Here is a 20,137-nt window from a genome sequence, read left to right on the forward strand (position 1 = left end):
TGAGTGCTGTACGATGTCTTATCGCATAGCACTCCTCCGTATTCCTCTCTAGTGTGACTCCGGACATAAGGAGATGATAGCTGCAGCTCAGAGTTCTACAGAGGGGGGGAGCTAGCGGAACACAGACATTCTGCTGCAAGCTCTCCTGAAACCACAGTTACAATTTGAAAGAATAAAACCCTCAATACCTACAGCCGCCACTAGAGGGAGCTCGCTTCATGCTGTAGGCTCCCCCAGTGCAGCCACCACTAGAGGAAGCTCGCTTCATGCTGTAGGCTCCCCCAGTGCAGCCACCACTAGAGGAAGCTCGCTTCATGCTGTAGGCTCCCCCAGTGCAGCCACCACTAGAGGGAGCTCGCTTCATGCTGTAGGCTCCCCCAGTGCAGTCACCACTAGAGGGAGCTCGCTTCATGCTGTAGGCTCCCCCAGTGCAGCCACCACTAGAGGGAGCTCGCTTCATGCTGTAGGCTCCCCCAGTGCAGCCACCACTAGAGGAAGCTCGCTTCATGCTGTAGGCTCCCCCAGTGCAGTCACCACTAGAGGGAGCCCCCTTCATGCTTTGAGCTCCCTCACTGCAGCCATCACTAGGGGGAGCTCGCTTCATGCTACAGGCTCCCCCAGTACAGCCACCACTAGGGGAGCTCACTTCATGCTGGTGCTCCCTCAGTGCAGCTACCACTAGGGGGAGCTCGCTTCATGCTATAGGCTCCCCCAGTACAGCCACCACTAGGGGAGCTCACTTCATGCTGGTGCTCCCTCAGTGCAGCTACCACTAGGGGGAGCTCGCTTCATGCTGGTGCTCCCTCACTGCAGCCATCACTAGGGGGAGCTCGCTTCATGCTATAGGCTCCCCCAGGGCAGTCACCACTAGAGGGAGCCACCTCAGTGCAGCCATCACTAGAGGGAGCTCGCTTCATGCTGTAGGCTCCCCCAGTGCAGCCACCACTAGGGGAGCTCACTTCATGCTGGTGCTCCCTCAGTGCAGCTACCACTAGGGGGAGCTCGCTTCATGCTATAGGCTCCCCCAGTACAGCCACCACTAGGGGAGCTCACTTCATGCTGGTGCTCCCTCAGTGCAGCTACCACTAGGGGGAGCTCGCTTCATGCTGGTGCTCCCTCACTGCAGCCACCACTAGAGGGAGCTCGCTTCCTGCTGTAGGCTCCCCCAGGGCAGTCACCACTAGAGGGAGCCACCTCAGTGCAGCCATCACTAGAGGGAGCTCGCTTCATGCTGTAGGCTCCCCCAGTGCAGCCACCACTAGAGGGAGCTCGCTTCATGCTGTAGGCTCCCCCTGTGCAGCCACCACTAGGGGGAGCTCGCTTCATGCTGTGGGCTCCCTCATGTGGGGGCTGCACTAACATTAGATTTGGAAGGCTGTATAAAAAGAAATGAGGCTGCCACTGCTATATAAAAGGTAAATTAATAGGCACATCATTATGGACATACTATATAAGCAGTTCTTCAGTAGTGAAACGGTCAGAATTATAAGAGGCTAGTGTGAACAGAGCCTTTGCCTACTTTGTGATCCTGGCTTAACTGGTCTCCTACAGATCTGCTATAAAACTACATTAGTTCATGTAACCCGAATGCTGATCATCTAGACCTGTTAATGGCGCCTTGGTAACTGTACAGCACTGTATACGGCCGCCTCGTGTATGGCCGGCCTGCCGCTCATCCCCAGTCCGCTGCCTCTCACATTCGCCTTTGTTAGAAGAGAATTGTTGCACATTAAAGATCATTTTCGTTAAACTTGGATTCTGACATCCGCTGTATTTGCCTGTGTTTTCTTTCATTAATAGATAGCTATTGTATATACTTATGTTACTGTTTACATGCTTATGATGTATTTAGATATCTTCTATACAAAATCCAGGAATAGACGCTGAATGGCGCCGGTCATTACTCAGATACAGTATTTGGAGCGTTGCAGGTGCCTAGAACCACTTAGATTTTCTGTAACATCTCATTCTGGAATAGTCATTATTACGGCACCCTTACCTACTGCAATATACCATTGTCACTGCTCTGCTGAGCCAGGAGTTAACTCAAACGCATTGCAGTAGTAATGTCCTCACGGCTTGGACTCACGTACGGCAGCGCTTGGAATCCATTTTACCTCCAACCATCAGGTGCGAGTTCACTTTTAATACAGTTGTGCCGTATACAATCCACCCAGGTGAGCAACTGCTTGTGCAGTCCATCCTCACGTACAGGTAGCAATATTGCAGAGGGAGCACCTTTCCTTTTTTACTGGGAAATCCTGGTAATTTGTTCCTGCTGGAGTGCCCCTTTTAAATAGGTGACAAGCAGCAATCTTGGTACTTTACAGGTCTGCTATTTGAAGTATGCTCACTACTACTGCTATTGAAATGGAGGACGCTGGACCCACGTTGCCCAATTTACTTAGGGACCCACAACTGGGGCCCTCACTGATTCTGACAAGTGCTACTGCTACCAGGCATCATGGACTTGTCTCAATGTACTTATGATGGACTTCATTACTTATCTGAGTTACACTTGTTGTAAACAAGAGACACTTAGAATTCTGCAGTCTTAGGAACTATAGATAAAAAAAAATCCTGCAAAGTTGTCAGGTTGCCTTTTAAATGCAAACAGTTTTCTAAATAGCCTTAGTTAAATATTAACTTACCATTTGGTTGCTATAGTCTGTGCAACCTCTGTACATTGATCGGCTGTGTATAACTGCCTCCGTGACAGCAGAACAGCCATCTGAGTGGAAAGCATCCTGGCCTTCATGAAGGGCAGATCACAGACTGATCCAGTACAGAGTTATAGGAAAGAAGCAGTGAAGATTGCAGCTTAACCTACAAAAAAAACAGAACGCAGATATCACAGAATAGATATTAGAAAAAAAACTGACCATGAGGATGATCAATGAGTGGAACAGGCAGCCAGGAGAGGTGGTGAGTTCTCCTCCAATGGAAGTCTTCAGAGGCTGGACAGTCATCTGTCTGAGATGGTTTAGTGACTCCTGCATTGAGCAGGGGGTTGGACACGATGACCCTGGAGGTCCAGTCTAACATTCTAAGATAATACTGTCAAACATCTGGCCATATCCATGCCCTTAACCAAGATGAACGTTACAGTACGTTTGTGTACCCAACAAAGAATACTAAATATAAAGGAGATCTAGGCTCCAAAGGGGATGTGCACAGAACCAAGATGGGAAGTTTAGGACAGGGCAAGATGTCAGTGAGTCTGCTGAAAGAGACATAAATGAAAACCAGGCCACAGACAGAATTTAACTGGCTGACAGATGGAGGACTGACTTCTGGACGACACCATCGCAAGAATTACAACATGCACAGTTAATTTATCGCCAGAACTCTGCAGGAAGATTTAAAAATGGCATAATGGGCCTCAAAGGGTGAGATTTTTATTTATGTTGCTTAAATAATAGTGATGAGCGAATGTGCTGGGATAAGATGTTATCTAAGCATGCTCCTGTGCTAACAGAGTGACTTCTGCGTGCATGCAGCAACTCCTGTTTGTTTGGTAATCTCTGCATGTGTTGCGGTTGTCGAACAGCCGTGAGACATGCAGGACATATTTGAGCATGCCGAAGTCACTTAGATAGCACCAGAGCATGCTCAGATAATACCTTATCCAAGCTCGTTAACGCATCACTATTAAAAAGCACAAATATGGTCATTGCACACATCAGTCCCTGTCCTCCATGCTGCTCGTGATCCTAATGTGTGTCCGAGATGTGGAAAATTGGAAGAAATTTTATAGGGATCCAAGCGACTTGTCCGTACGTATGAGGGGTGTTAGCGTAAAATTTTCTGCAGAAAGTTCTGCAACTGTTTAATACATCTTAAATGCAAAAATCCACGCCCATTTTAGTTGTGAAAAATGTCTTACAAGTCTGCCACATGTAAATATATCACCAGTGTAACCACTCCAACCAACGCAGAAGTGAATTGGGACTTGCAGAAATCTCGGCACCAGGGCAGATTTCTTCATTAAAAGGGATATATGCAAGTTTATTCTAACTGTAAAAATCCGGTACATTTAAATCAAGCTAGACAATAATCACACAAATACAAAAATGCAGAAAATGGTCAGTTTTATTATATAAAACTTTTTTTTTTTTTTACAAAAATGTTTCCATTTTCTCATGATTTTCTTTAAAGCGCTACCTTTAGTGGAAAAAGTAAAGTTTAGATCAAAAATTGGTCCACAATTGGATGGAAAAAAAAGAATTAGTACACCATTGTAAAAAACACAGTCATGTAGTGGTAAAGAATCCATTTGTACGTAAAACAAAAAATTGCAACTACTGTACAATATCTCATAAAAGGGACAGCATCGTCTAAAGGCGAACACAGGTAAATGCATAGCTGCCTACGATTACGGGGAGAAAGTTTATAAATTCTTCCTAAAAAAAAAAAAAAAATCAATTTATATACAAGTGATTGTTTTTTTTTTTACTGTCCCTTTAAAATGGTTAATATCACTCATTTTCTGAAAAATAAATAGATGTCTTCAGACGAACGAAAAGCAATTGGGGAGATGTAGCAAACTGGTGTGAAAAGTGGTGTAATCAGGATGACCAGTTAGGTCGCCGCTGTAAGATTTCCAAAAAGGCTCTAAATAATGATTGTGGAAATCATCCACAGCCCAATGGATTGGTTGCACCAGTGTTGATGCATCTCCACCCCAAGGTGTCTGCGGGGTACTGTTGGACGTCTTCAGACACTTTCAGAAATAAATAGTACTCATGGTGCCCCCCTCGGGTTTACATATCGGTCCAGTCCAAGAAACTAAGCCATGTTAGAAACCCTAGTGCCACCATGTTGGCGTACTAACCGCTACAACGGACTGGGGAAGTGCCTCTTATGTCCTCTGGTCCGGGATCCAGTCTGGTCCGGGATCCAGTCTGGTCCTGTGTAGCTGCAGAGTCAGGACAGTCTTCACTCCTGTGGCCGGTGTCTCTAGCGTTTACTAGGTGCAATGACGTAAGGAATGCGCCCAAGATGCCGGCTGCAGAAATGAAGACCGCCTTGGCCAACACATAGGACCAGGCTGGACCCTAGACCAAGACAGCGCTAATCTTTTTGCTCAACTCTACTCTATTGTATACTGATTCCTAAGGCAGCCATAGGGACTGTGCGCCATTTTTAGCGGTCCGTACAGAACAGCTCAACAATATGATGGCACCTGCCACACTACGTCTGTTGGATTCATACAGAAGTCTGAGTAGTAGGTGGCACAGCAGGGCGCCATAATACAGCTCGGATGTTACATGGAGCCGTAACATGCTCCTGTACTTGACGCTTCGGGACATAAACTGCAATATGGAGTTATCGTCCTGACTCGAAAGGGGCTGTAGCGGCCATCACACATCTTATTACCCAATCTCCACTAAACAGTACAAAAAAAAAATATCTATTTTCATACAAAATCTGTAATCCAGATGTAATTGACAGTATAAAATAGTCTTGCTCAGTCGGCCACAGTCACACTTTTGTGCGGTGCATTTCTTGTCCTGATGTTTTGGCCCTTTTTTTTTTTTTTTTGTTGTTGCCATCTGAAGAATTCCTACATGAGGCAACATATATATTTTTGGGGGGACAGATCATATAAATGTCTTTGGAAAGTGTGACTAAGAGTACCACGGGTAGATAGGTGCTCATTTTTCTCCCAAACAAGTACCTAAGGGGAACCCATCCTCATACGTGATCATTAAAATGGGCGATGATAGTCAGAATATCGCACATTAACCGTTTTGGTGTAAAATGGGTTTTTATTAATCTGTGTCGATTCATTTCCAACCGTATCTTCATTTTGGCCGGAGTTCTGCTTTTCTAACATGTATCTCAGTGCCCCATATCTGGCCTCTGTGAGGAGGGAGCTCATTGAATACCAGGTTATCATTGCTGCATTATAAAAATGAAGCTCCGACAATAAAAGAGATGCGTTAGGAAACGTGGGTCTATTGAGATCATCTACTAAAAGAAATAAAGTGAGCAAGGTGACAAGTGGTTTCTGGAGGGGAAAGATCCGGGATTCATTAGAAAAAATGAAGAATATGTGCGAGACAAGCGAGTGGGCAAAAGGTAAAGGATAAGGAAGAATGGACAGGATTTTGGAGGAAGTCAAGGCGTAACAAACGGGAAAAAGGAAAAAATTAAATGCAGATGATTATAAACAATGTAATACATTTTACAAGAAATTATTGTTCATATGGTTAACAGTAGAGATTAGCAATTCGATTTGCAATGCCCTGGTCCAGTCTGGTCGCCCGCGGCAGTCTGCAATTCTACGTCTGGCATCCTAGAAGGCTCATGTCATTATGTCACGAGATCTAGTGCTGAGACATCCAGGACCAAATGCCGGACCAAGGCAGCGCAGGTCGTATTGCTCCTCTCTAGGTATCAGTGGTTATGCGCCTTAGTGTCACCGGTCTTCTACAAACCTCCTCCTCCTGCCAGAGGCCTTTTCTGGTCACATATTTTACCTCAAAATTCACAGCACTGAACGTCAATGGCTGCAGGACACTCGTACATCAATGCCATTCACACATCCTTGTCACTAATGCCAGACATACTAACCAACCGGTCTCGTAACCACAGGAAAGATAAGAGCAAGTGCCGCCGAGGACGACGTACTGCCCAGGACGACGTACTGCCCAGGACGACGTACTGCCCAGGACGACGTACTGCCCAGGACGACGTACTGCCCAGGACGACGTACTGCCCAGGACGACGTACTGCCCAGGACGACGTACTGCCCAGGACGACGTACTGCCCAGGACGACGTACTGCCCAGGACGACGTACTGCCCAGGACGACGTACTGCCCAGGACGACAGACAGCCTTTTCTCCGGTTGCCACACAGGGTCCACATGTGTTCATGAGATAGATACATATATATATTAAAGTGGTTGTTTCAGGGTAAGGAAAAATGAATGATCGTCTCTAAACTATCCACATCCTCAGACTCTTAAAAATTACAGTTCATGAAATCAGTACAAATATAGTATCTATTCTTTCTTGTCATAAAAATGCTAGATAAAAATCACGATCCTTAAGACGACCCTACGAGTAGTAAAGGGATCTAATTACGTTACAGATGTGCCGTTCTTATTTTAATTGTACAGATATATACATATACAACATGTGGATTGGAAAGGATTGTGGTGCGGTATCTTAGCAGCTCGATTCTACAGTGGTGACCACTTTACCGCCGCCGCTGCTGCCGCCACCGCTCTTTCTTTGCGCATCCTTCTTTGAATATTTTTCCTTTTGCTTTTCCAGTTTCTCTTGTGCTTTTCGGATTTCTTTGATTTTCTTCTTGATTGTGGCTCGGTCCATCTGGCTTGAAACACCCAGCGCCTTTAACGTAAAAGAAAAGTTGAATGTGACTGAACATCTTACACAAATGCAGCTCTGCTCAAGAAAGCGACAACTGTTAAAGGCTGAATTTTTTTTTAAAGAATGTACAGAACTTGGACTAAGCTGCCATACCCCCAGGCAGCCTATGTACTAAAGCGGCACTGTATGGGGAAAATAAGATGGAACATGGCAGACGTTGCTAACTGTTCAGCTTTGGACACTTCCAACCAGAGCCTGCCTGATATATTTAGTATAAGTTGAGGTATAACGCACGTACTCTAGTTCTTGAATAAAGGAATATTTCTGGCAAGGCGCACACCACTGATAAAGATGCGCCTAAGGTGGACACCATAATAACAGTTTCTTCTTTTTCTAGAGTTTTTGACAGACCTTTTCTTTTTTAGTTTATTTTTTATGGCATCTTTTTTACTTGTGTTTTCAGGATTTTTTTTTTCTTTTCTTAACTCCATTCAACAATGAAGAAACAGCTACCGTAGTACTTTTCCAAGCAAAAGCCAGTAAAAATAAAGAGCGTCTTCAAAGCAGAAAACGCCTGAAAAATGATCCAGGATTGGAGTGAAGAGTTAAAGCTGAGCTGCCTGCAGATAAGTGAGGAGACGGAGTCAGGAAACAAGGAATGAGGTTTATTAGTCAACGTGTTTCTTAGTGTCACACTTCATAATCAGGACAAGCCGCAGTGATCACAGTGTGGTCTGCAGGAACCACAAGAGGAAGCGGAGGTGCGTCCTGCAGACAGTATTAGTGTTTCATTTTGGCTGCCTGGCGCCACCACAAGGGGTTTACTAGTGTTACATTATAGCACCTAGAGGGGATCTATCAACAGTTTTCACATTGCAAACATTATTAACTAAACCTTTTAGACCGGATGAGACTGGTGTACTTGGTTTGAAAGCTCATGGTTGCAAAATCCACTCATTAAAATTAACAATTTATGCAGAGGATGGGTGATAACTTCTGGATCAGTCAGGGGTCAATCACTGGGAAACCATCCCTCTGATTCCTGCTGCGCACACATTAACGGTCTTTGGGACTGCTGGATAAAGCAGAGCGCTGTACTCCGCCATCTCCGGGAATCCTATAAAGAATGAGGGAAGCGCATGCGTGGATACTGGCGACCCCTGTGTTACAATATGGTTTTTCAGAATCCCTCATTCTTGGAAATTATGAGATCCCCAATGGTTGGATCCCCACTCATCCACAAATTATAACAACTTTTAAGTGTAGGGAACAACTGTGTGTGGAAGGAAGCAGTGGGTTTCATACAATGTTAGAGCTGGGAGGGAGTTCCAGGGTCATCATGGCCAACCCGCTGCTTAGACCTCTGTATCGGAAAAATTGACCTCCAGTTACAGCAGAAAGTTGGATATACTTATATTTATTTTAATAATGAAATTTAACAAAAAAAAACAACTAAAATTTAAAAATAAAATCCCAAAATAGTGTTCAATGGAAGATGATCACCATCAAGGATTGTTCACACATTTCCAAGGCTGGAAAAATCCTATCAGCCTTGTGGCGATTGTGCCGAAGAGCCTCATTGTGGCCCAAGCAACGAGAACTTTCACAGACAATTGGAATTCCCATCGCTGATAACATGAATCTCTTACTACGCTGACATTTTACACAATTTCTTCATTTTAAAAACTGCTAATTTTCATTTTGCCAGCAGGTGGCGCCCTATCACTAAGGCTAAATGCAGAATCCTAGAATGGAGACACGTCGATATTAGAAATCACTGATATTCTTCTCTGTTTTGTTGCTGTTTATTTTCAGTGCTAAGAAACCTGCAATGGCGTAATCTTGTCGGTGCTGCGGGCCGATGGCAATGCATTACTCCGCCTGCTGGAAGATACATTGACCCTTACCTTCAATCTGTCACTGTCCAGCAGCATTAACTGCTGCCCATCCACGTTCTTGGCCGTGAACTCCTCAATGTATTGCTCCATGTTCATCCCCATTAGCCAGTGGCACACTTGCTGGGCGCTCCAGTCAGACACGGGTCGGCTGTGCCATTGGTTTTGTTTCCCGGTTGGGGTGACATCATCGTCCAACGCCTGCAACGAGAGAAGTGTTCAGATGCTGCTGCTGGGGGTCCGCTGGGGGGAGATACATGGGCAAAATGTAAAAACTGCTGGAAAGAATGACATATTTTGGCCGTAGACGTCTCATTTGTATAGGATGCAGTCAGCGCTGGCGCGGCTCCTGGGGCTCGATAGCGTTCAGCTTATTTGGTCGTTGTGCCGCTCGTCTTCACGGCAGACTCCGGATATTGGGGCAGAATTAATATTTTACTGAAGTGACAAAAATCGCGTTTTGCGTGTGTCACGGACAGATCTTTGCTGGAAATAAGAAAACTATGAGACCGTCATTAACTCACATCTCTATAGATTGTTATTAAAGGGAAAGTGACTCCACATTAAAAGCTAAACAATAATAATTCCAATGTATAAGAATGATCTTTGTGCCCATTAAGTGTTTTTCTTTATCAAATTTTATGGACAAGTAGTTCGACTGTCACAAGTCCAGTAGCCAATCATCCCGTACTGTTGTCCACAGTGGGAGCCATTCGTGGTGGTGGGCAGCCTGATCGTATGTGTATTGATGGTGGTCCGTCTGATATACACAGCGCACTCGCTTATCTACAGGGTCTTTATTGGTTTGGAGACCATATATACTACACAAAATAGTTGACAATGTTGCCAGTGTCCTAGTACGAGCTCATTCAGGTGGCCGGTTTCTGCGGATGTATGCTAGCCGTGTTTTTCACTTGTACCAACAATAATGAAAGGGGTCATTCACATGTCCCTGATGTTACAGAGACCGAGTGGTCCTTGCATGGAGGCGTATTTCGGGTCAAAATCAGCAATGCAAGTTTATAGGGCCGTGAAAAGCATTGGCAGCACACAGATGGCATCTAAGTGCAGTACGGTTTTCATGGACTGTTATATGGAAATAGAGAATTCTTTTTTTTTTTCCCCCTTATCACGTATGAGAAAAACGGACGGAACTCGGACGGAACACTTATAAAGCGAATGGTATCATAAAAACCCACTCATATATAGGCCCTATTAAGGTACATGATCATCATACAGGAGGATCCCCAGCTCAGGATCCCCTTTTATGATGAAGAACAGGAGAGAAATCTATAGAAGCGTCTGCCATTCTTGTAATACAAGCACACTGTTAAGTGTGTATTCTTATGAATGACTGCCATATATTACATTTTCCCCTGCAGTCGTCGGTGCAGAGAAAAATAAATATCTGGGTGGCAGTCAAATTGCCATTTTCCAGGGTTATTTGTAGTGGGACCAGGGCAATGATCAGAATTTCATTGCTTGGTGGGTGACAATTGCAGTCTTTTCTTACGGTTGTGATTGCTATATTAATTTCCATGCAAGCAAAAAAAAAAATTTTTAGATCATGTCTGCTGTGATTAAATAGTTACCATATATCATAGAAAAAAAAATTATATTTTTTTCCTATTAAACCTCTAAATACTACAACCAGAATTAAAAGTAGCATTTGAGACCCAATTTAAAGGTATTAGTTAATTACTTAGTATAATCTGATTTGTAGAATATAGTGTTCTTGTACAAAAAGGAATGGGCATCGCCCCGTGGAGAAAATGTCTTGCCAGTCTTCTAAATGAAACAGGGCTGAATGGTTAACGATCTGTCGCTATTGTGCAACTTGATAACTCGGGGAATCTCTTCCTAATCTGTTGCGTTATGCTGCCTTACTTATAGCCCTGAGTAATATCTTCAAGACTCTGATTTTACAATGAAAAGACAATCTAGGCTATGCCACCTACATCTCTATTCAAAATTCTGTTAGGGCAGTGGGAGCCTTTAAAGTGGATCTGTCATCAGACGTCACAATACAAACTGCATTCATTATTAAATGGATCTTGAAGAACTGATGATACTGGTGTACTTACTTTGAAAATCGATGTCAGGACGGCTGTATGATCCTGATATGAAGATGAGCATTTTAGGAGTCCAGCTATAGAATGAAATATCTCAAAAGTCCACGTGTATTCAATCTCTGCCCACCCAGCCTGTCTGACAGCTGCAGCTAGCACTGAGCAGTGTGAGATCTCAGCAGGGAGGAGGGACACTGAGGAGATGCCGATCAGGCTAGATGGATGAAGATTATGTTACAATTTCAGAAAGCATTAATCAGCCATTATGACGTGTATTCTCAAAGTAACTATACGAGTCTCATCAGGTCTAAAATCTATTTATGAACGCACTTTTCATTGTGAAATATGGAGACAGACCGACTTTAAAGGAATTTCTTTAGATGATTGAGTATTTACACAGTCACAATACTCAAACTAATGAATGCGATGTTATTAGGAGGCAGCCAGCAATGTGAAAACATGTCTTAGGAATCACTTTTTATGCTTAAAAATTATAAGCCCTGCGTTCATTCTTTACCTTTCAGAGCAGAGAATTCTCCTACCAAGACCGTATTGTAGCTTACTGGCTGCATGCAACCGCTTATAAACCCTTAGAAATCTGCCAGGATCTCCTGCTGCGGCCGACGCAGAACGGCTTCATTCAATGACTGCTCATAGAGTTTATGCAGAATACAAATCGGGGCAGAACAAGGACTTCATTCACTAATGCAGACTCATTTCATGCACATGCATGGAAAGAAAACAAAGGTTTCCTGGACAGAAAGGGACTATAATCACACACAAATGCTAAATTATTACTAATCCTAAAGATGCAAAGCGAACAATTAGAATTTCTATAACTTAAATAGAGGAGCGGAGTTTTATGGGAATAACATTTGCACGATCCTCCAGAGGGTTTTTAATTTCCCCACCCTTTAGCTATTAGTAATGTTTGTTCAATGTATGCAATAAAATATTTACCGTGTCTTCTGCCGTTTCCAGCGCTGCTCCGCTCCTCTCCTGCACCATGTCACTGCAGTTAGCTAGGTCAATACAGAGTTTTTAGTGCAGCCACAAATCACCTTCTTACTGTCTACGACAATCAGAACAAGGCTCTCATGGACTTGCATTAAAGGGGCAGTCAGTTGGCCGTATAAATCAGAGAGAGACCAGAAAGCAGTGCACAGACTGTCCGGGGTCTCTCCGACCCGAGCGTGACAGCTGCATAGGAATACATTAAGCTGTCAAGCTCAAATTGGGAGAGCCACTGGCCTGTCGGTACACTGCGTACTGATCTCGCTCCGATTTATAAGACTATAAGGAACTAAGGGGGAAGACCGTGAAAAAAAAAAGCTGCAGTCAGTCATATGATGCAGAAGAGGAGCGGAGCGGTGCGGGAAACGGCAGATGACAGTGCGCAACTCTTGGGAAATCTGAAAGTAAGGAACGGAGATGCAGTGGATTTCTAAATCCGCACTCCAGGTGAACATTTCCGCTATGTGTAAGGGAGATTTATAAAAATAAAAAAAATTGCATTTACGGTACTTAGCCGATTCTATCCACACAAATATGGCACGGTAAAACTGCACACAGTGCGAGAGCTAATCTGTGGGAGAGAGCGAAACCAGCAGTCTAATGAGTGGACTTACCTGACACTCTACAAGCCCCAATAGAAGATATTTCTGAGCAATTCTATCTACACCCCCAACATTGGGGACTGAGCGGAGGTGGGAGAGAAGACATTGGAAGCTGTAACGCACGAGCATGACACATGTGGCACTCGTCTCACTATTATCCCCCACATTCACCCCTTGGGGCATGTCACGTTAGTTTAGCATTAATAGAGTATCCCGTTTTGTTTTTTTAATTATTGAGGTTTAGGTTAATTAATGGAAAGAAGAAAACGTTTAACATTTTCAGTGCCCATTTCCTATGTTTGCATGGAAACCAAATGGGTCCATTACCGTATACAGCGATCCAGTTGTTGGTGTAGGAACCTCATGGTAGCAGACACTGAAAAGGTTGCGATGACGACTTGTTAACTACTGCACAATAGACATGCGGTGACACACAACACTAACACCACGGACACAACTACCACGGACACAACTCGGCCACTACTCACCTCATTAGACGAGAAGGTGAAAGTGTGCGACCGTCCCGAAAGGGAGGGCTCTGCCACCAACCCTGATAGATCAGAGCGATGGCTGTAACTGTGTGAATCATCTATGAAAACTCTACTCTGAAAACAAGTAGAAACAAGACTGTATTATCCGAGCCCCCGTCCTTCATCACAGAGAAAACATCCATATCTGACACGTGCAAAAAGGACTATATGGGGGAGAGGGGCGAATATTATGGGGATTTAGGTCACAGAAGCAGTATTCGTTACAGTGCCGTAAATTACTAGATCCCCAGGATAGGTGATCACTTTCTGGGGGTCCCACCGCTGAGCATGTGCACCACCGCTCCATTCATGGTCTATATAGGATGCCGGAGAAGGTTGGGTGCAGCGCTCGGCTTTCTATGGCGCTCTCATAGACAATGAAAGGAGCGGAGGTGCACATGCTTGAGTGATACTTCACTCAGATGGGGCCCTGCACAGTCCCATTCTTACAATTGGTGGCGGCCCCAATTTTAGGTTATAAATATCTTGTGGGTAAGGGATACCCCAAAAAAACTGTGCTTTACTCAGCCTCCTTGAGTTCCGTGCCGAGTCTGCGCCTCTGCTCCCGATGTCTGTTATGGTCTGCTGCGCTGACATGTCGACAGCAAATACTTCAGCTAAATGACTTAGTAGGTAGTGCCATCAACTTGGGCACAGCCTCCGAATTCAATTATTGGCTGCAGTGCTGTGGACGTGATGTCAGAACAACAGATAACTAATCGGGAGCAGCGGTGAAGACTCCATTATGGACCTGGGGAGGGTGAGTAAGGTACAGTTTGTATGCTTGTTAAAAAAATAAAATAAAAATAAATAAATAATAAAAATAAAAAAATAAATAAATAAAAATGATGATGCCAGGGAAGAGGGATTTTTTGAAACCAGAAAACCTCTTTAAGTTAAATCCTGAGTCAATTTTTTTTTTTTCACATCTCTATATTTTTTTTACGTTGAATGGGGCACACAGAGCTTACTCATCTATGCTGTGGATTTGGAGCTCTGTACATGAACGTTGTAAAGTTTGGTGGGTTGTTTTTTTCTTACTAAGAAAGAAATGAGCACAGAATTTAAGACCTACTCCATCAAAAAAAAAAAATGAAATTTTGGAAATTAGACCCTTACTTATACAGGTCCTTCTCAAAAAATTAGCATATAGTGTTAAATTTCATTATTTACCATAATGTAATGATTACAATTAAACTTTCATATATTATAGATTCATTATCCACCAACTGAAATTTGTCAGGTCTTTTATTGTTTTAATACTGATGATTTTGGCATACAACTCCTGATAACCCAAAAAACCTGTCTCAATAAATTAGCATATCAAGAAAAGGTTCTCTAAACGACCTATTACCCTAATCTTCTGAATCAACTAATTAACTCTAAACACATGCAAAAGATACCTGAGGCTTTTATAAACTCCCTGCCTGGTTCATTACTCAAAACCCCCATCATGGGTAAGACTAGCGACCTGACAGATGTCAAGAAGGCCATCATTGACACCCTCAAGCAAGAGGGTAAGACCCAGAAATAAATTTCTCAACAAATAGGCAGTTCCCAGAGTGCTGTATCAAGGCACCTCAATGGTAAGTCTGTTGGAAGGAAACAATGTGGCAGAAAACGCTGTACAACGAGAAGAGGAGACCGGACCCTGAGGAAGATTGTGGAGAAGGACCGATTCCAGACCTTGGGGAACCTGAGGAAGCAGTGGACTGAGTCTGGTGTGGAAACATCCAGAGCCACCGTGCACAGGCGTGTGCAGGAAATGGGCTACAGGTGCCGCATTCCCCAGGTAAAGCCACTTTTGAACCATAAACAGCGGCAGAGGCGCCTGACCTGGGCTACAGAGAAGCAGCACTGGACTGTTGCTAAGTGGTCCCAAGTACTTTTTTCTGATGAAAGCAAATTTTGCATGTCATTCGGAAATCAAGGTGCCAGAGTCTGGAGGAAGACTGGGGAGAAGGAAATGCCAAAATGCCTGAAGTCCAGTGTCAAGTACCCACAGTCAGTGATGGTGTGGGGTGCCATGTCAGCTGCTGGTGTTGGTCCACTGTGTTTCATCAAGGGCAGGGTCAATGCAGCTAGCTATCAGGAGATTTTGGAGCACTTCATGCTTCCATCGGCTGAAATGCTTTATGGAGATGAAGATTTCATTTTTCAGCACGACCTGGCACCTGCTCACAGTGCCAAAACCACTGGTAAATGGTTTACTGACCATAGTATTACTGTGCTCAATTGGCCTGCCAACTCTCCTGACCTGAACCCCATAGAGAATCTGTGGGATATTGTGAAGAGAAAGTTGAGAGACGCAAGACCCAACACTCTGGATGAGCTTAAGGCCGCTATTGAAGCATCCTGGGCCTCCATAACATCTCAGCAGTGTCACAGGCTGATTGCCTCCATGCCACGCCGCATTGAAGCAGTCATTTCTGCCAAAGGATTCCCGACCAAGTATTGAGTGCATAACTGAACATTATTATTTGATGGTTTTTTGGTTTGTTATTAAAAAACACTTTTATTTGATTGGATGGGTGAAATATGCTAATTTATTGAGACAGGTTTTTTGGGTTATCAGGAGTTGTATGCCAAAATCATCAGTATTAAAACAATAAAATAGGGATTTTTGTGTGTACTCACCGTAAAATCCTTTTCTCCGAGCCACTCATTGGGGGACACAGGACCATGGGTTATGCTGCTGTCACTAGGAGGCTGACACTAAGCTGAGACAAAAAAAGGTTAGCTCCTCCCCTGCAGTATACACCCTCGTACTGGCTTCCAGATACCCAGTTTAGTGCAAAAGCAGTAGGATATTAACAATATAACAAGTAACATTAGAATATAACATGTCAAACAAACAGTCAAGATCAAAAAACAAGGTCACGAGCCGAAAGGCTACCAGGGTGGGTGCTGTGTCCCCCAATGAGTGGCTCGGAGAAAAGGATTTTACGGTGAGTACACACAAAAATCCCTATTTCTCCTTCGCCTCATTGGGGGACACAGGACCATGGGACGTCCCAAAGCAGTCCCTGGGAGGGAAACAATACAACCAAATAACTCAGTGTACCATCTGACTACAAATGCGCAACGGCCGCCTGCAGGATACGCCTGCCAAGGGCCGCGTCCGCAGAGGAGTGAATGTGAACATTGTAATGCTTTGTGAAAGTATGCAGGCTGGACCACGTTGCGGCCTTGCAAACCTGCTCCGCTGTTGCCTGGTGCCGGATGGCCCAGGAAGCACCCATCGACCGAGTGGAGTGAGCTCTAATCCCCGCCGGGATAGGACTGCCCCTGACCCGATAGGATTCCTGGATAGCAGATCGGATCCATCTGGCTATCGTGGATTTAGACGCAGCCAAACCCTTTCTGTGACCATCCGGGAGCACGAAAAGGGCGTCCGATTTTCTGAAATGAGCCGTTCTGGAAATGTACCTCCTGAGGGCCCTTACCACGTCCAGGGTATGGAGGGCCTTCTCGACCCTATGTTTGGGCTGCGGGCAAAAGGAGGGAAGAATGATGTCCTCATTGAGGTGGAAAGATGAGACCACCTTCGGGAGAAATGCCGGAGAAGGACGTAGGACTACCTTGTCCTGATGAAAGGCAAGGAAAGGAGCCCGGCAGGATAAAGCGGCGAGCTCTGAAACCCTTCTGATGGACGTCACCGCTACCAGGAAGGAAACCTTCCAAGAGAGGACAGAGAGCGGAACGTCTTGAAGGGGTTCGAACGGAGGTTCCTGAAGAACCCCGAGGACCAAGTTGAGATCCCAGGTCTCTAGCGGCATCCTGTAGGGAGGAACCACATGGGAGACTCCCTGGATGAAAGTCCTGACTTGAAGGTTGGTGGCGATCCTACGCTGGAAAAGCACGGATAACGCTGAGATCTGACCTTTGAGGGAACTCAGGGCCAAACCGGAGTCCAGACCCGACTGAAGGAAATTCAAGATGCAAGGGATAGAGAAAACGAGCGGAGGGTGACCCCGGAGCCTGCACCATGAGAAAAAGGTTTTCCATACGCGGTGGTAAATGGAGGCGGAAGACGTCTTGCGAGCACTTAACATGGTGGGGATGACCTGCTGAGAGAAACCGGCACGAGTTAGAATCCAGGTTTCAACAGCCACGCCGTTAAACGTAGGGCCCCTGAGCTCTGATGGTAGATCGGTCCTTGGCGAAGCAGGTCTGGGCGGTCTGGCAACCGCAAGGGAACGTCGGCTACGAGCTGAACGAGCTCCGCGTACCAAGCGCGACGAGGCCAGTCTGGGGCGACCAGGATGACTGGAACTCCCTCCGTCTTGATCTTTCGGATCACCTTCGGCAGTAAGGGAAGGGGAGGGAACACATATGGGAGCTGAAATTGATGCCACGGAGAGATCAGCGCGTCCACTCCAATGGCCTGGGGATCCCGAGATCGAGCAATGAAGTTGTGGACTTTGGCGTTCAATCTGGACGCCATCAGATCCACGTCCGGGGTCCCCCAGGGAAGACAGATCTGGTGAAAAACCTCTGGGTGGAGTTCCCACTCCCCCGAGGCAAGGCCCTGGCGGCTCAAGAAGTCCGCCGCCCAGTTCTCGACTCCCGGAATGTGCACCGCAGAGATGATGGAATGGTTGGTTTCGGCCCAACGAAGGATGAGGGAGACTTCCTGCATCGCCGCCCTGCTGCGGGTACCCCCCTGGTGGTTGATGTAAGCCACCGCCGTGACGTTGTCCGATTGGACACGTACTGGGTGACCCGCGAGCAGGGCGTGAAAGCGACTCAGAGCAAGTCTGATAGCACGAATCTCCAGGATGTGGATGGGGAGTTTGGATTCCCGAACTGTCCAGCGGCCCTGGGCAGAGTGGTGGAGGAACACCGCCCCCCAGCCAAGAAGACTGGCGTCGGTAGTTACCACTAACCAGCGGATCGGGAGGAAGGACTTCCCCTGGAGAAGAGATGGGCCCAGGGTCCACCATACGAGAGATTGTCTGACCCGCGGGGACAGGGGACAAGGGCGGTCGAGAGATGAGATACTCCTGTCCCAGCTGTCCAGCAAAGCCTGTTGCAAGGGACGGAGATGGAGTTGAGCAAAAGAAACTGCTTCGATTGTGGCAACCATCTTTCCCAGAATCTTCATGGTGAACCGAATGGTTCGCGGGCGGGGATGACAGAGCGTTCGGGCTCCCTTCTGAAGTGCTAGGGCCTTGGACCGAGGAAGCAAGACCAGTCCCCTTGAAGTGTCCAGGATCATTCCCAGAAAGGAGATCCGACGGGCCGGAACGGGAGCGGATTTGTCCCAGTTGATCAACCAACCTAGGCGCGAAAGAGAATCCAGGGTAATGTGGACGCTTGACTCGCAGGCTTGAAAAGACGGGCCCTTTATGAGGAGATCGTCTAAGTAAGGTAACACGACGACTCCTCGAGAATGAAGAATGGCCATGACAGCCGCCATGACCTTGGTAAATACCCTGGGCGCAGTGGCGAGACCGAAGGGTAAGGCCGTGAACTGGAAGTGGTCCTCCCGAATGGCAAAGCGGAGGAACCTTTGATGAGGCGGGAAAATCGGGATGTGAAGATAGGCATCCTTGATGTCTATCGAGGCCAGAAATTCCCCTCTTTCCATCGAAGAGATGACCGATCTGAGCGATTCCATCCTGAAATGCCGGACTATTACGCACTTGTTCAGGAGCTTCAGATCCAAAATGGGCCGCACTTTTCCGTCCTTCTTTGGCACGACGAAGAGGTTTGAGTAGAAACCTTTGAACCTCTCGTGTTCCGGGACCGGGACAATGACCCCGCTCTGGCGGAGGGTGTGAATGGCGCAAAGAAGGGCGCGAGACTGAGCTGCCGAGCTGGGAAGACGAGAGGGGAAAAACCGAGTTGGGGGAGGAGAGGAGAACTCTATCTTGTAGCCTGACGATACCAGATCCCTGACCCATTCGTCGTGCACGACGGAGAGCCAGGCTTGCTGAAAAAGGAGCAGGCGTCCGCCTACTCTGAAGGTATCGACTGGCGTCGTTCCCGAGTCATTGAGACGGGAATCTGGGAGGTCTGGACCCTCGGGATCTGGGTTGTCTCGGTTTCCCGCGCCAGGATGGAATAGGCCTGAAGGAGGGACGAGCGTCTCTGTCTGTGCGAGCGGCTCGGTCCGATCTTGGAAGACCGGTAGGATTGGACCAGGCTGGGCTGGTACGAAAGGGCCGAAAGCGAAAGTAAGGCTGGCGTTGGAAGGCCGCCTTGGGCCTCTGTTGGGGAAGGAACTTGCTCTTTCCCCCTGTGGCGTCGGAAATAAGCTGGTCAAGCTTTTCGCCGAAAAGACGCCCGCTTTGAAAAGGGAGGGAGATCAGAGATTTCTTAGAGGAGGAATCTGCGCGCCAATCTCTGAGCCAAAGAGCCCTTCTGATAGCGATGGCGTTGGAAGCCGCGGAAGCTGCGCAATTCGCCGCGTCGAGGGATGCGAACATCACATAATCGCTAGCCATGGCTAACTGCTTGGCTAGGTCTGCCATATCAGACGGGAGGTCCTGTTCGTTAATGGATTTCGCTAGAGCATCCGCCCAGGAAACCATAGCCTTGGACACTCAAGCCGCTGCGAAGGAGGGGGACAGGGAAGAGCCAGAGGCTTCATACACCGAACGAGCTAGCGAGTCTATCTGGCGTTCGGTGGGGCTCTTAATTGACGCGCCTTCCGGAACTGAGAGAAGCGTTTTAGAAGC

The 20,137-nt window shown here is 46.3% G+C and overlaps 1 protein-coding gene across 3 annotated transcripts in view; it reads right to left on the bottom strand.

Annotated features, from left to right (window-relative positions):
* Positions 1-5,587: 5,587 nt before the first annotated feature.
* LOC138644588 (neurabin-2-like) overlaps positions 5,588-20,137 on the bottom strand; it is a 96,972-nt gene continuing 82,422 nt past the window's right edge. For 2 of the 3 annotated variants that reach the window (XM_069733150.1, XM_069733151.1), the window contains exon 17: positions 13,239-13,526. In XM_069733150.1, coding sequence (XP_069589251.1) covers positions 13,323-13,526 — 204 coding nt within the window. In that variant the 3' untranslated portion in view covers positions 13,239-13,322. Of the gene's footprint in view, positions 7,363-9,248; positions 9,438-13,238; positions 13,527-20,137 lie in introns of those variants that run through there. The other variant, XM_069733149.1, reaches the window with a different exon arrangement.

Source organism: Ranitomeya imitator, chromosome 7 (assembly GCF_032444005.1).
Source record: "Ranitomeya imitator isolate aRanImi1 chromosome 7, aRanImi1.pri, whole genome shotgun sequence".
NCBI lineage: Eukaryota > Metazoa > Chordata > Amphibia > Anura > Dendrobatidae > Ranitomeya > Ranitomeya imitator.